General features: G+C 46.5%; 1 protein-coding gene across 3 annotated transcripts in view; it reads right to left on the bottom strand.

The window, feature by feature from the left end:
- The window catches only part of DCLK1 (doublecortin like kinase 1), a 406,473-nt gene that overhangs the window by 113,697 nt on the left and 280,360 nt on the right, over positions 1–12,416 (bottom strand). For all 3 annotated transcript variants that reach the window (XM_010589360.3, XM_023547224.2, XM_010589359.3), the window contains exon 5: positions 10,740–10,856. In XM_010589360.3, the coding sequence (XP_010587662.1) occupies positions 10,740–10,856 (117 nt within the window). The remainder of the gene's footprint in view (positions 1–10,739; positions 10,857–12,416) is intronic.

Raw genomic sequence — 12,416 nt, 5'->3', positions numbered from 1 at the left:
ATTAAAATTCTCCTTGCTTTCCCAGGGTTGATTCTTGTCTTATCTGCATATGTTCCATAAAATATTTTTATATAACTACAAAAAAAGTAAAATTTGAAAAGCAGAAATAAGGAGACTTCAGGAGGATTCAGGGGTCACACACAATGACGTTTTAAGCCTGGGGTATGGAATGGTGTTAGGTCAGGGCAGGAGTTTGCAAGGAAGGCAGGCTTAAAGTCTCCTGTGCAAAACCTTTACTTGGAGTGATGCTGTGAAGGGGATTTTGGCTCTTCATGTGTTAAAACCGGCTGCTGTTGAGATGTCCCCATGCATGGCCACCCCACATACATCAGAGCACAACTGTACCCACAGAGTTCCCAGGGGCTGTGACCTTCTGGAAGTAGGTCACCAGGACCTTCTTCCAAGGTGCCTCTGGGTGGGTTCACACTGCCACCTTTCGGTTAGCCACTTAGCTCTGAACTATTTGCACCACAAGGAGGCCCGGTAGCAAAGTGGTTAAGTGTTTGACTGCTAACCAAAAGGTTGGAGGTTTGAACCTGCCCAGGGGTTCCCATGGGACATAAACCTGGCCATCTGCTCCCATAAAGATTACAGCCTGGGAAACCCTATGGGGCAGTTCTGCTCTGTCACATGGGGTCACATTACGGTGACAGAGTCGGAGTCCACATTACGGCAGCCAGCAACAACAACGTTTACTGTGACTACCGTAGCTAGGAGTTCTAAAGAACAGGGGTCACTCTGCGAGAAAAAGGCGGTTGACTATTTAATTAGGAGTAAAAATTCTAAAAAGAAAAGATACACAAATCAAACTCCTTTCTAACAGTTCAAGGATAGGTCAACATTTGGAAGTCTGTAAGTTTTAAGTGGAAACCCTGGTGGCGCAGTGGTTAAGTGCTACAGTTGCTTACCCAAGAGGTCGGCAGTTCGAATCTACCAGGCGCTCCCTGGAAACTCTATGGGGCAGTGCTACTCTGTCCTGTAGTCGCTGTGAGTCGGAATCGACTCAACTGCAGTGAGTCGGGTTTGTTTGGAAGTTTTAAGTAAGACTCTAGTAATGAAAATTCAAGAAAGGTAACAGGACTTTTTCATACTTTTAATACTAAGGAAGCAATAGAAACAAAACTCAAATTTATCAGTTTTTGTTGAAATCTCATTAGGGTATATTTGGATGGCACAAACGGTTAACATCCTCAGTTGCTAACCAAAGGTTGAAGGTTCGTCCACCCAGAGGTGCCTTGGAAGAAAGGACTGGCAACCCACTGCCCAAAAATCAGTTTTTGAAAACCCTACAGAGCCCAGTTCCACCCTGACACACGTGGGGTGGCCATGAGTCAGACCTGACCTGACAGCAACTGGCTTGGTTTTACAGTCTTATTTTTTGAGATGTTTTGTTATAACTTTCCCGTTCAGAAAAGGAATTTGTCTAAAAGAATTTTACCTTTTAAACTGCACATTTTATGAGACGTCTGTATTCACAGACAGACATACATGTAAGGATGCAACCCATATTAACCACGCTTTGTAAATGCCCTTCGTATCGTCTTACTTCTTTCAGAAGCAACAAAAAACCATTTTTCCAATTTTTTTGCATCACCGCACTGGGTGACGTAGGCATTGGATTGTCTGGGGACTCGTTATTCTCTGTGTGTTACCAGGGCCCCTGGCTTCCCCTTTCCAGCTCCTGCTGCCTTTGTGGGGCCCTTTCTGTCATGGGGATCACTAAGAATCCAACCGCGGCGTGGACTCCTGTTACCTGTAAATTACTGGGGCTCCGTCTGTGTGCTTCTTGGGAGCAGGGGCCGCTGCTTTAACCCTGCATTGTTGGCATCCCCAGCCTGTGGTGATACCTCAGAATGTGAAAATAATCACCTTACAGGAATGAATTCCTCTGAACTTCCTTTAGTGCTAAGAGGAGAAACAGGTAGGAAACGCGGAAGATTTATCGAGGACTCTGGCTCTGACCTACGAGTGCAGGTTTCTGCCCGGTGAAGCATGCCATGAAGTCGGGCTGGATCCCTGCACCTCTTGGAATTCACGTGGTTTGGCACTACTACTTATGCCTACGCTGCAGGGTGTTGGGACTTTGGGAACTATCATCTCAAAACAGGTACTGTACTAGCTGTTCCCTGGAAAGCAAAACGTTAACACGCAGAGGATAAGGCTGGTACTGAGGACTGCCAGCCTGCGATGCCCAGAGCACTGGAAGGCTGGGTACCAGGTCTGCACTGCCACTTCGTGATTTGGTGACTCTGGGCGAAGCGGCGAGTCCCTGAGTGGCATAAATGCTTAAGCACTTGGCTTCTAACTGAAAGGTTGGTGGCTCGAGTCCACCCAGAGGTGCCTGGGAAGAAAACCCTGGTAACCCGCTTCTGAATGGTCACAACCGTGAAAACCGTGTGGAGCCCAGTTCTACTCTGAAGCACACGGGGTTGCCATGAGTTGGAAATGACTTGATGGCAACTGGTTTGGGTTTGGTTTTTGGGGGGCAAAGCAGGGGTCCCAACCCTGCCTCTGCTTCTTTACCTATAAAAACGGAAATAATAATATCCTGTTTTACTTGCTTATTGTTGGAAGATTGCTGGGAGGATTAAAACAGACAAAAGAGGTGAAAGTCCTGTGTAAGGTGTTTCACTTAAATACGTTAACAGTATTGTCATTACAGCCGCACGGCACAGAAACTGAGCAAATCTTAACTTTATAACATGTTCCAATTTGGGCACAATGGAGGAAGACGAATACTAGGACAGAAGTAGAAATTCAGGTTGTTCCAGGTGTGGGAAACCAAGGTAAGGATTCTTTAACATTAAAAAGTCAGGTTCACCATAGTCTCATGGGACATCTCGGTCTGTCGGCATAACACAGTTCATGAAGCTATGTTCTACATCATAGTTTGGTGATTAGTGTCTGGGATCCTAAAAGCTTATGAGTAGCCATCTAAGATATAACTGTTGGTCTCTACTAGACTAGAACGAAAGAGAAAGAAGGAAACCAAAGACTCAAAGAAGAAACAAGTCTACAGGACAGAGTCTACGTGCACTGCAGCCTCATCTATGCTGAGACCAGAAGAACTAGATGGTGCCCGGCTACCACTACTGACCATTCCAGTCAGGACCAGAATAGATGGACACTGACAGAATGAGAGAAAAATGTGGAACAGAACTTCAAATTCCTGAAAACAAACAAGCCAGACGTACTGGACTGGTTGATACTGGAGGACTCCCCGAGACTACTGCCCTGAGATACTCTTCAAACCGTAAACTGAAACTAACCCGAGGTCGCCTTGTAGCTAAATAACAAATTGGCTCAAAAAAAAAAAAAATAACAAATATCATCTGTAAGTACTGTGCTCCTTTAAAAAATCACCTATGTGAGACCAGTCGGTCAACAATTACTTTAAAACAAAGATGAGAATGTCAGGAGGCAGGGAAACTAGATTAACGGCAGCTGAACAACCAGAACGAAACTAATGAGAATGCTCACAGATTGTGAAGAACGTAACCAATGTCACCGAACAACTCGTGTAGACATTGTTGAATGGGAACCTAAACTGCTGCGTAAAGCTTCACCAAAAACACAATAAAATATTATTTTAAAAAAGTCCGGTTCATAGTGGAAATTGGGTTTGGGGCAACATCGATGTGTAAGAACATACACACTTCAGAATGGGTTTGGTCTCTACTTTCTTCACGGCAATGATACGACCAGGCATGGCTTACTGATCACAAATTCCAAGTTACTGGTGATCAATCAACCAGGTTTTAACTAGAGTTGACAAGGGCTTCATGGAAACCACAGAACACACAAACACTAGCTGGAACCAATCTGTTGTTGTTGAAACAACGTGTTCCATCCAGTATTTTCCTGTTTTCTCGGTGAAGGTTACACAGTGGTTTAGGCTCCCATTCAACAGTTTCTACACAAGCTGTTCAGTGATGTTGGTTACGTTCTTCACAATGTGTGAGCATTCTCATTATTTTTGTTCTGATTATTAAGTCTCCATTAACCTAGTTTCCCTGCCCCATTACATTACCTTCTGTGTTTTAATCGGCGAGGTCCACGTGTACTAAAAAAAAAAAAATTTTTTTTTTTTTTTTTTTTTATACAGTTGCCATTTATGTTGGTGAAAAAAGGTATCTAAAATGAAGAAGTCGTTGGTCTTGGAAAATTCAGTCATGCGATCTCCAGCATTGTTTCTGTCACCAAGGCCATAATTTCCAACTACTGATCCTTCTTTATTTCCAACTTTCACATTCCGATTGCCAGTGATTTTCAGTGTATTCTGATTCCTCTTTAAAGTGTTGAAAAACAGAGATGTTACCCTGAAGACTAAGGTGCGCCTGACCCAAGCCATGGTATTTTCAATCCCATCATACACACGTGAAAGCTGGACAATGAATAAGGAAGACAGAAGAATTACTGATGCCTTTGAATTGCGGTGTTGGCGAAGAATATTGAATATACCATGGACTGCCAAAACAGCGAACAAATCTGTCTTGGAAGCAGTACAACCAGAATGCTCCTTAGGAGCAAGGATGGTGAGACTTCATCTCACATACTCTGGACATGTTATTCAGAGGGATCTGTCCCTGGAGAAGGACATCATGCTTGGTAAAGCAGAGGGTCAGCAAAAGAGAGGAAGACCCTCAATGAGATGGACTGACACAGTGGCTGCAACAATGGGCTTAAGCATAACAACGATTGTGAGGACGGTACAGGGCTGGGCGGTGTTTCGTTCTGTTGTGCATGGGGTCGCTGTGAGTTGGAACCAACTCGACGGCACCTAACAACAACATCCATTTTACACTCACAGAAGGAATCGTTTCAAAGGCTGGCAATGACAAACACAAGCACACTTAATACATTTATCTGCTTGCTTTTTTAAATTTCCAAAATTGCTTTTGGTAAATAAATATAAGTCCGCAGAATAGTGACTGTTATGCTACCAGTTAATTCTAAAGTGAAATTATTATCAGCCCTGGTGGTGCACTGGTTAAGCGCTCGGCTACTAATTGAAAGGCTGGCACAGCGATCTGGCCTGGCCTCTATCTTTCTGTGATTCATGGGGACAAAATAAGAAAAGAAAATCCATCTTGAACCCAAGAGGATCTAACTGCCTAACCAAATCCATTGCGGCGGAGTTTAACGCAACTCATAGTGACTCTACGGGACGGAGCAGAACTGCCCCATAGGGTTTCCAAGGCTGTAATAGGGTATCTGCCAGGTGCTCCTCGAAAACTCTATGGGGCAGTTCTACTCTGTCCTATGAGTCACTATGAGTCGGAATTGACTCGACAGCACCAGGCTTGGTTTTGGTTTTTGGAACAGGGTAGCGAAGCATCGGAATACACTCAATGGCAACTTTTTTTTTTTTTTTAATCTTTATGAGAGCAGGCTGCCACATATTTCTCTCTCAGAGCAGCCGGTGGGTTCTAACCACTAACCTTCAGGTTAACAGCTGAGGGCTTAACCACTGTACCACCAGGTCTCCTTTGTAACTGCCTACAGATCTTTAAAATGAAACAAGCAAGCAAAAAAAAAAAAAAAAAGAAAAGAAAAAAGCTAAGAGCTGTAGGGTGTATACTGAATCTCTTAAAGCACCTATAAGGTAAAAGACAACAGATTTTGGTTAGATGACTGATTATTAGAAGTGTCGCCCCCTCCACCTGGTGTTTTTTTATTCCTGATACATACTGAGAGAGAAGAGAGAAAAAGAGAGAAAGAAGAGAGAAAAGACTAAGGAAGCTTTGTCAAAGCTGGTTTGAATCGGGGGCTAATTCCGTTTTTAACGTTGGTGTTTCAGTTTTTATAGAGCCCCTTTATCCTCTGCAGTCTTCCATAGTTGTTCTAAGCACCCAAGGGTGGGGCGACAGACTGGCCGGGCACACGGCCTTTCTCCTGTTCTGCTCTACCTACAGTAGCCTTCTGTGGTCCAGGCTGAGGGTCTCCGCTGAGCTCAGCGTTAGCCTGTGGTCTCCCATGGGAGCGTTCCACACTGCAATTCTGCGGTTCACTCTGTCACTGTGTCTCGTAGGTGGTGCCTCCTACAAGGGAACGGTTTTTCTCAAATCTCATTCCAGGGAAGGGTTGTCTTCAGACAGAAGTCCTCTCTTCTCCCAGGGGATTTGGGCATGCATGAGGAATGAACTGTTTTTTTTTTTTTTTTTTAACTTTTTAAATTAATATTTTATTTTTGGTGAAAATATACACAGCAAAACCTGCTCCCATTTAACGGTGTCTAAGAGTTTTTTTCTTTTTTTAGGCCTAATGACGGGTGACAGTGGTTACATTCTTCATGTGTCGCCATTCTCGTTACTTCTCCTCTGGTTGTCTCACTCCCATTGACTTAAGCTCCCTGCCCTCAAACCTTCTCGTCTGTGCTTTAAAATAGCTGTTGTCCATTTGGTCTCATACGGGTAATTTTTTAAAGAACTCAATACTCGAGGGTGACAATCTTTACTCTTTGGGCTAAACTGTTACTCAGTTCAAAGGTGACATCAGGGGATAGTTTCAATTTCGGGTTTGAGGAGCAACTCAGGGCCATAGTCTCGGGGACTCCTCCAGCCTCAGTACGTCCAGTAAGTCTGTTTTTTTTTTTTTTTTTTTTAAAGAATTTGAAGTTCTGTGCCACATTTTTCTCCCTTTCTGTCAGGGTCCATCTATCTGTCCTTGATGAGAACGCTCTGTCAGTGCTAGCTGGACACCATCTCGTTCTTGCAGTCTTGCCGGATGCACAGGTGTGCTGTATTATAACTGCCCCCTCACCGCCTCCCTAGCTGCCAATGCACATGACAGCTACCATTAGACATGAAGTAAAGTACGTGCTTTAGGGGGTGACGAAGAAATCCTGCCCTCGGAAGAAACCCAGAACTCTGTTAAGCTGTCTCAGGGGTAAAGGAGGAGGGCTGTTCTCTGGAGCCATTAAATCTAGAAGAGCCTGAACAAGGACAATAAATGGTGTCCATTGCCTACAGGGGCCCTCACTTTTATGGCCCTCTTTCATTACCCTTCCCCAACCTGCTCTCTGTACATGCTGTTTGGCACATCGACATGAATGTCCAATTAGTATTTAACCCCAGGAGAGGGGAACTTAGCATTCCTTCCGAGACATGAACTGGGGCGTGCCTGGATGGAATCTCACCCTGTGGACAGGAGCCTGACTTCAGGGAGCCCAGGCTGATGATGGTGGGTGCTCTTCTACCCGTTCCGGTCCTGTTGATTCTGTGAGTGATAAACGCCTGCTGACCACACCATTACAGGTGTCTGGTCCGTGCTCTGCTCCACAGGGTCCTTCACCAAGCGCTTGTGAATGCAGCCACATTGCAGGGCTCCAGGCAGAGGAGACAGTGGTTCATGGGGGCTATTAGTCTCGTGTGAAGGCGCTGTTAAAACCCAAACTGGTGGGCGCCCAGCTCCAGAGTTTCTTATTCAGGAGGTCTGGGCTGGGGCTCAAGGCTGTGTTTCTAAGACATGCTCAGATGATGCTGGTGCTGCTGGCCTGGGACCTCATTCTGGGAACCACTGTTTCTCTAAATGTGAACCACAGATTATGAACTAGTCAGAACCACCAGGAGGGCTTGCTAACTCACAGGTTTATGCCCTTAGTCAGGATCTCAGGGAGAAGGGCTCAGGATGACAAATTTTACCAAGTTCCGCACTCGAAACTCTGAGCGTTGAAGACGGTAAAACACTCAGCTGCTAGCTGAAAGGTTGGCAGTGTGCATTCACCCAGAGGTACCTCAAAAGAAAGGCCTGGCAATCTACTTCTAAAAAATCAGCCATTGAAAACCTGACGGAACACAGTTCCACTCTGACACACCTGTGTTGTCATGTGTCTGCAACAACTCAGTGGCAACTGGTTTTTTGCTTTGTTTTGGTATTTACCTTGTCGTTGTTGTTGGGTGCCGTCGATTCAGACTCACAGTGACCTCACGTGACTGAGCAGAAACACCACGAAGGGTTTCTGAGCTGTCATCTTCACGGAGCAGATTGCCAGGCCTTTCTCCTGCAGAGCCGCTGGGTGGGATCGAACAGCCAACCTTTCGCTTAGCAGTCGAGCTCTTAACTATTGCTTAATTGTAACTCCCTTCCTAAACTACCCTTTAGCAGAGTCTCATTTTTGTGTTTCATCCAATCTAGGCCAGTGATGTCATACTGAGGGAGGCGTTCTCAGCCCACCCCAGAGCCAGGAGGGCAAGCAAGCTTCATCTCCAGTACCAGCTGCGCCCCGGGCTCCTCCAGTACCAGCCGCGCTCCAGGCTCCTCTAGTACCAGCCGCGCTCCGGGCTCCTCCAGTACCAGCCGTGCTCAGGGCTCCTCCAGTACCAGCCATGCTCTGAGGCTTATCTGGGAAATATCCCTGACCAGTTATGACATTAGCCATGGCTGTGGAAAGGGACAGGTGGCAGCCATAATTTCCACCTTAAGTAAGTGTTGGAGGAGAAGGTATTTGGAGGCCTTTCTAGGGGTCAGCAGGAGTCAGTGAAGCCCCCAAAGGGAAAGTGACTATTTCAGAACCTCACTGGGGCTGAGTGGTCTAGCTATCCAGCTTACTGAGTTCCTCCTTCCCTGGCACACTGTGGAGAACATATCCTACCACCTCCACTTTAAAATATGGAGGCTGTAATTTGCACAAAGCCATGCAGTGGGTCGGTGGGGCCGGAGGCAGGTCTTGCAGCCCTGGCTTAATGTTCTCCTCAGACTCTGACTGGACCCAACACTGAATATGAAAGGGTTTCCACACAGAAGGTTTCCACACAGACCTGAAAAGTCTTTCTCCTCTATTTGTAAGAGCTGCCCTGTCTTCGTGAAGCCAGGCAGCCATCCTGAGGGTTGTTTGTATCATTTGATAACCACCGTGAGGGTCGTGTGTATCACAAAACCACTGTGAGGAACATTTGTACCACATCATAACCACTGGGAAGATCACTTGTATCATTTAATAATTCCCATTCAACACGTTCTATCATTTAATAATAATTCCTTCAGTAGTCAAATAGACCTCACTCCTGAGATAAACAAAACAAAATAAGAAAAACACCATCAAACTCTGAACAGATTCATATGAGTCTTAAGACCCAAGAAGAAGGTGGTGGTGAGAGACCCATCCTGTGTACGGCACGCATCCTGCTCAGGGCCACCACGGAGAACCCACAGAGTGAGAGGAGGCCCAGAGGCATGCCCTCACATCTGGGGTCCCTGGGTGGTGCAAACAGGCCACCACGGAGAACCCGCAGAGTGAGAGGAGGCCCAGAGGCGTGCCCTCACCTCTGGGGTCCCTGGGTGGTGCAAACAGGCCACCACGGAGAACCCGCAGAGTGAGAGGAGGCCCAGAGGCGTGCCCTCACCTCTGGGGTCCCTGGGTGGTGCAAACAGTCCACCACGGAGAACCCGCAGAGTGAGAGGAGGCCCAGAGGCGTGCCCTCACCTCTGGGGTCCCTGGGTGGTGCAAACAGGCCACCACGGAGAACCCGCAGAGTGAGAGGAGGCCCAGAGGCGTGCCCTCACCTCTGGGGTCCCTGGGTGGTGCAAACAGGCCACCACGGAGAACCCGCAGAGTGAGAGGAGGCCCAGAGGCGTGCCCTCAACTCTGGAGTCCCTGGGTGGTGCAAACAGGCCACCACGGAGAACCCGCAGAGTGAGAGGAGGCCCGGAGGTGCCTCAGAAGAAAGGCCTGGAAGTCTACTTCCAAAAAATCAGGCACTGAAAACCCTACGGAGCACGTCTTCTAAAGAACTGTGTGGGATCGAACCAACAACAGCGACCCGAGAGGTCGGACAGGCAGCTGGGGTAGTGAGTTATGTGAACGGGGAGGAACGATTTGGAAAAGGAGGGTGAGAATACTGCAGAACTGGGAGAACGCAAGCAGCGCCGCTGAACTGTACATGTGGAGCCTGGAACTGCTGTGTGTTTTGCCAGGTATATTTTCAACAACAATTTAAAAAAAAAAACGGAAAATCCCACGGAGCACAGTTCTACTCTGACACACATGGGGTCACCATGAGTTGGAGCTGACTCGATGGCAACTGGTTACAGGTAGTTTTTACCTCCAGAGCCGTGAAAAGAAACTGATGGCTGGAATAAAAAGTGCGTTAAACAAAAAACCAAATCCACGGCAGTCAAGTCGATTACGACTGTCAGTGACCCGACAGGACAGAGAGGAACTGCCCTACGGGGTTTCCAAGGCTGTAATTTTTATGGAAGCAGGCTGCCTCATCCTTTACTGTGGAGCAGATGGTAGGTTTGAACCACCGACCTTTTGGTTAGCAACCAAGTGCTTAACCACTGTGCCACCAGCCTGTGTTAAAAAAAGTCTCCACCAACAGGAACCGGAAAGTCTGTAAGCTATTCCCAGGTGGAATCGATGTTTTAACAGGGACTTCTGGAGTTGGCGCCCTTAGCCTGAGGGTTAACCTTCATGGTAGCGGTGAAGCAAGTTGGTAGTGTACTTCTATCTGTGGGCAAATTTGGGTTTCCTGAGTCTTCACTAAGTAAGTTTTTCCAGTAGCTTGATGCTTTGTCTTACAGCCAACATGCTAGACTCCAGCAAATCTGTTCAAGAACTCTAATGTGTTCTAAAATTATAAACCGGAATCTGCACGATCATAAAAACCTCCCACACTGCGCTTCCCACGCCTCTGCTCACTGTGCGTCGGAAGTACAGTGGCCACGGCTGACTCATGTCTCTTTTGCTGCCTTACCTTAGCTGCCCTACCTGAGCCACCCTACCCGAGCTGCCTTACCTGAGCTGGTGGACGCTGGGGATTTGCTGCGCCTGGAAGGTCCTGGGCTCTTGGTGGTGCTCCTGCGCGAAGATGGAGCGATTTTGGTGTAAGAAGTGGATTTCACCACTCGACATTCTGGGGAAAAAACAACAGCCACAAATCATTCCTGGGTAACGACACACATCATCTCAAAAGGCACAACCCACCCGGAAACAGAAACACAGGCATCAGTGCTGTTGTTGGCTGCGACTGAGCTGGCCCCATGCACAACAGGACTGGTCCACTGTGACCCGTAAGGTTTTCTCTGGCTATTTTGGGGAACAGATTACCAGGCCTTTCTTCCTAGTCTGTCCTAGTCTGGAAGCTCAGCTGAAACCTTTTCAACATCACAGCAACATGTAAGACCCCAATGACAGACGGGCAGTGTCTGCACAAGAGGCGTTCTGCCAGGAATCGAACCCAGGCCTCCTGCAAGGAAGTTCAGTGAACCAGCACTAGTCTCGCTGCCATCTGTTCAAACAAAACAATACAAAGCCCACTGCCGTGGAGTCGATTCCGACTCATAGCGACCCTACAGAACTGCCCCATAGGGTTTCCAGGAAGCGCCTGGTAGAGTCGAACTGCCAACCTTTCGGCTAGCAACACCACCAGGGCTCTTGCTCTCTCTCCAAATATATATTTATCTTTTATACTTTAGACACAAAAAAATTATAATTCTAGACCTGATTCTGATGCCTGACTTTAACTGTAATTTTTCTTCTCTATCAAAAAAATAAAATGGATACTTTTTGTATCCATGCAATTTCTAATTTTCTAAGCTCAAAATGTGTTGTTTTCCCATTACATATTCTGAATGACTTTTTTTTTTTTTTTTTTAATAATGTTTTATTGTGTTTTCAGTGAAGGTTTACGCAGCAGTTTAGGTTCCCATTCAACGGTGTCCACTAAAGCAGCTCAGTGGCTTTGGCTGCATCCTTCACCATGTGTGACCAATTTCACAATGCATGAGCAAGCTCGTAATTTCCCTTCTGGTTGTTCTGTTTCCATTAATCTAGTTTCCCTGCCCCCTTACATTCTCATCTTTGTTTTAAAGTAATTGCTGACGACTGGTCTGATACAGGTGGTCTTCTAAAGGAGCACAGTACTTACGGATGATGTTATTTTTTGAGCCAATTTGTTATTTAGCTACAAGGTGACCCCAGGGGTTAGTTTTGGTTCAAGGTTTGAAGAGTATCTCAGGGTGACAGTCTCAGAGGGTCCTCCAGTCTCAGTCCGGTAGGCTGGGATTTTTGTTGTCGTTTGTTTGTTTTAGGAATTTGAGGTTCTGTTCCACATTTTTCTCCCATTCTACCAGGGTCCATTCTATTGTGGCCCTGAATGGCTTTATATAAACATTTTTTCTTATTTTTTTCCTAACATTCAAACCAGCAAAGTAGTTCCAATTGTTTAGTATAAAAAAAAGAAGGATACGAGTATGTATGAAACTTAAATGTTTCAAGTCCAGGAAGAAAATGCAGTGACGACAGCCCCTAGAGAGTTGTAGGATTGAACAGCTGGGGCAAAAAGAAGGGGACGGACGTTCTGTTGCAAGCCGTTATTGTTCATGGCTTCCTCTGACCGTTTTCATAGCCAAGAGTGACAGAATGCGAGTCAGGGCATTAGTGAGCCACTGCGGACTGCTCTGACTGCCCTGTG

This window comes from Loxodonta africana, chromosome 17 (genome assembly GCF_030014295.1).
Source record: "Loxodonta africana isolate mLoxAfr1 chromosome 17, mLoxAfr1.hap2, whole genome shotgun sequence".
NCBI lineage: Eukaryota > Metazoa > Chordata > Mammalia > Proboscidea > Elephantidae > Loxodonta > Loxodonta africana.
The sequence above is the reverse complement of the archived record's forward strand: the minus strand, read 5'-3'. Positions and strand labels throughout refer to the sequence as shown.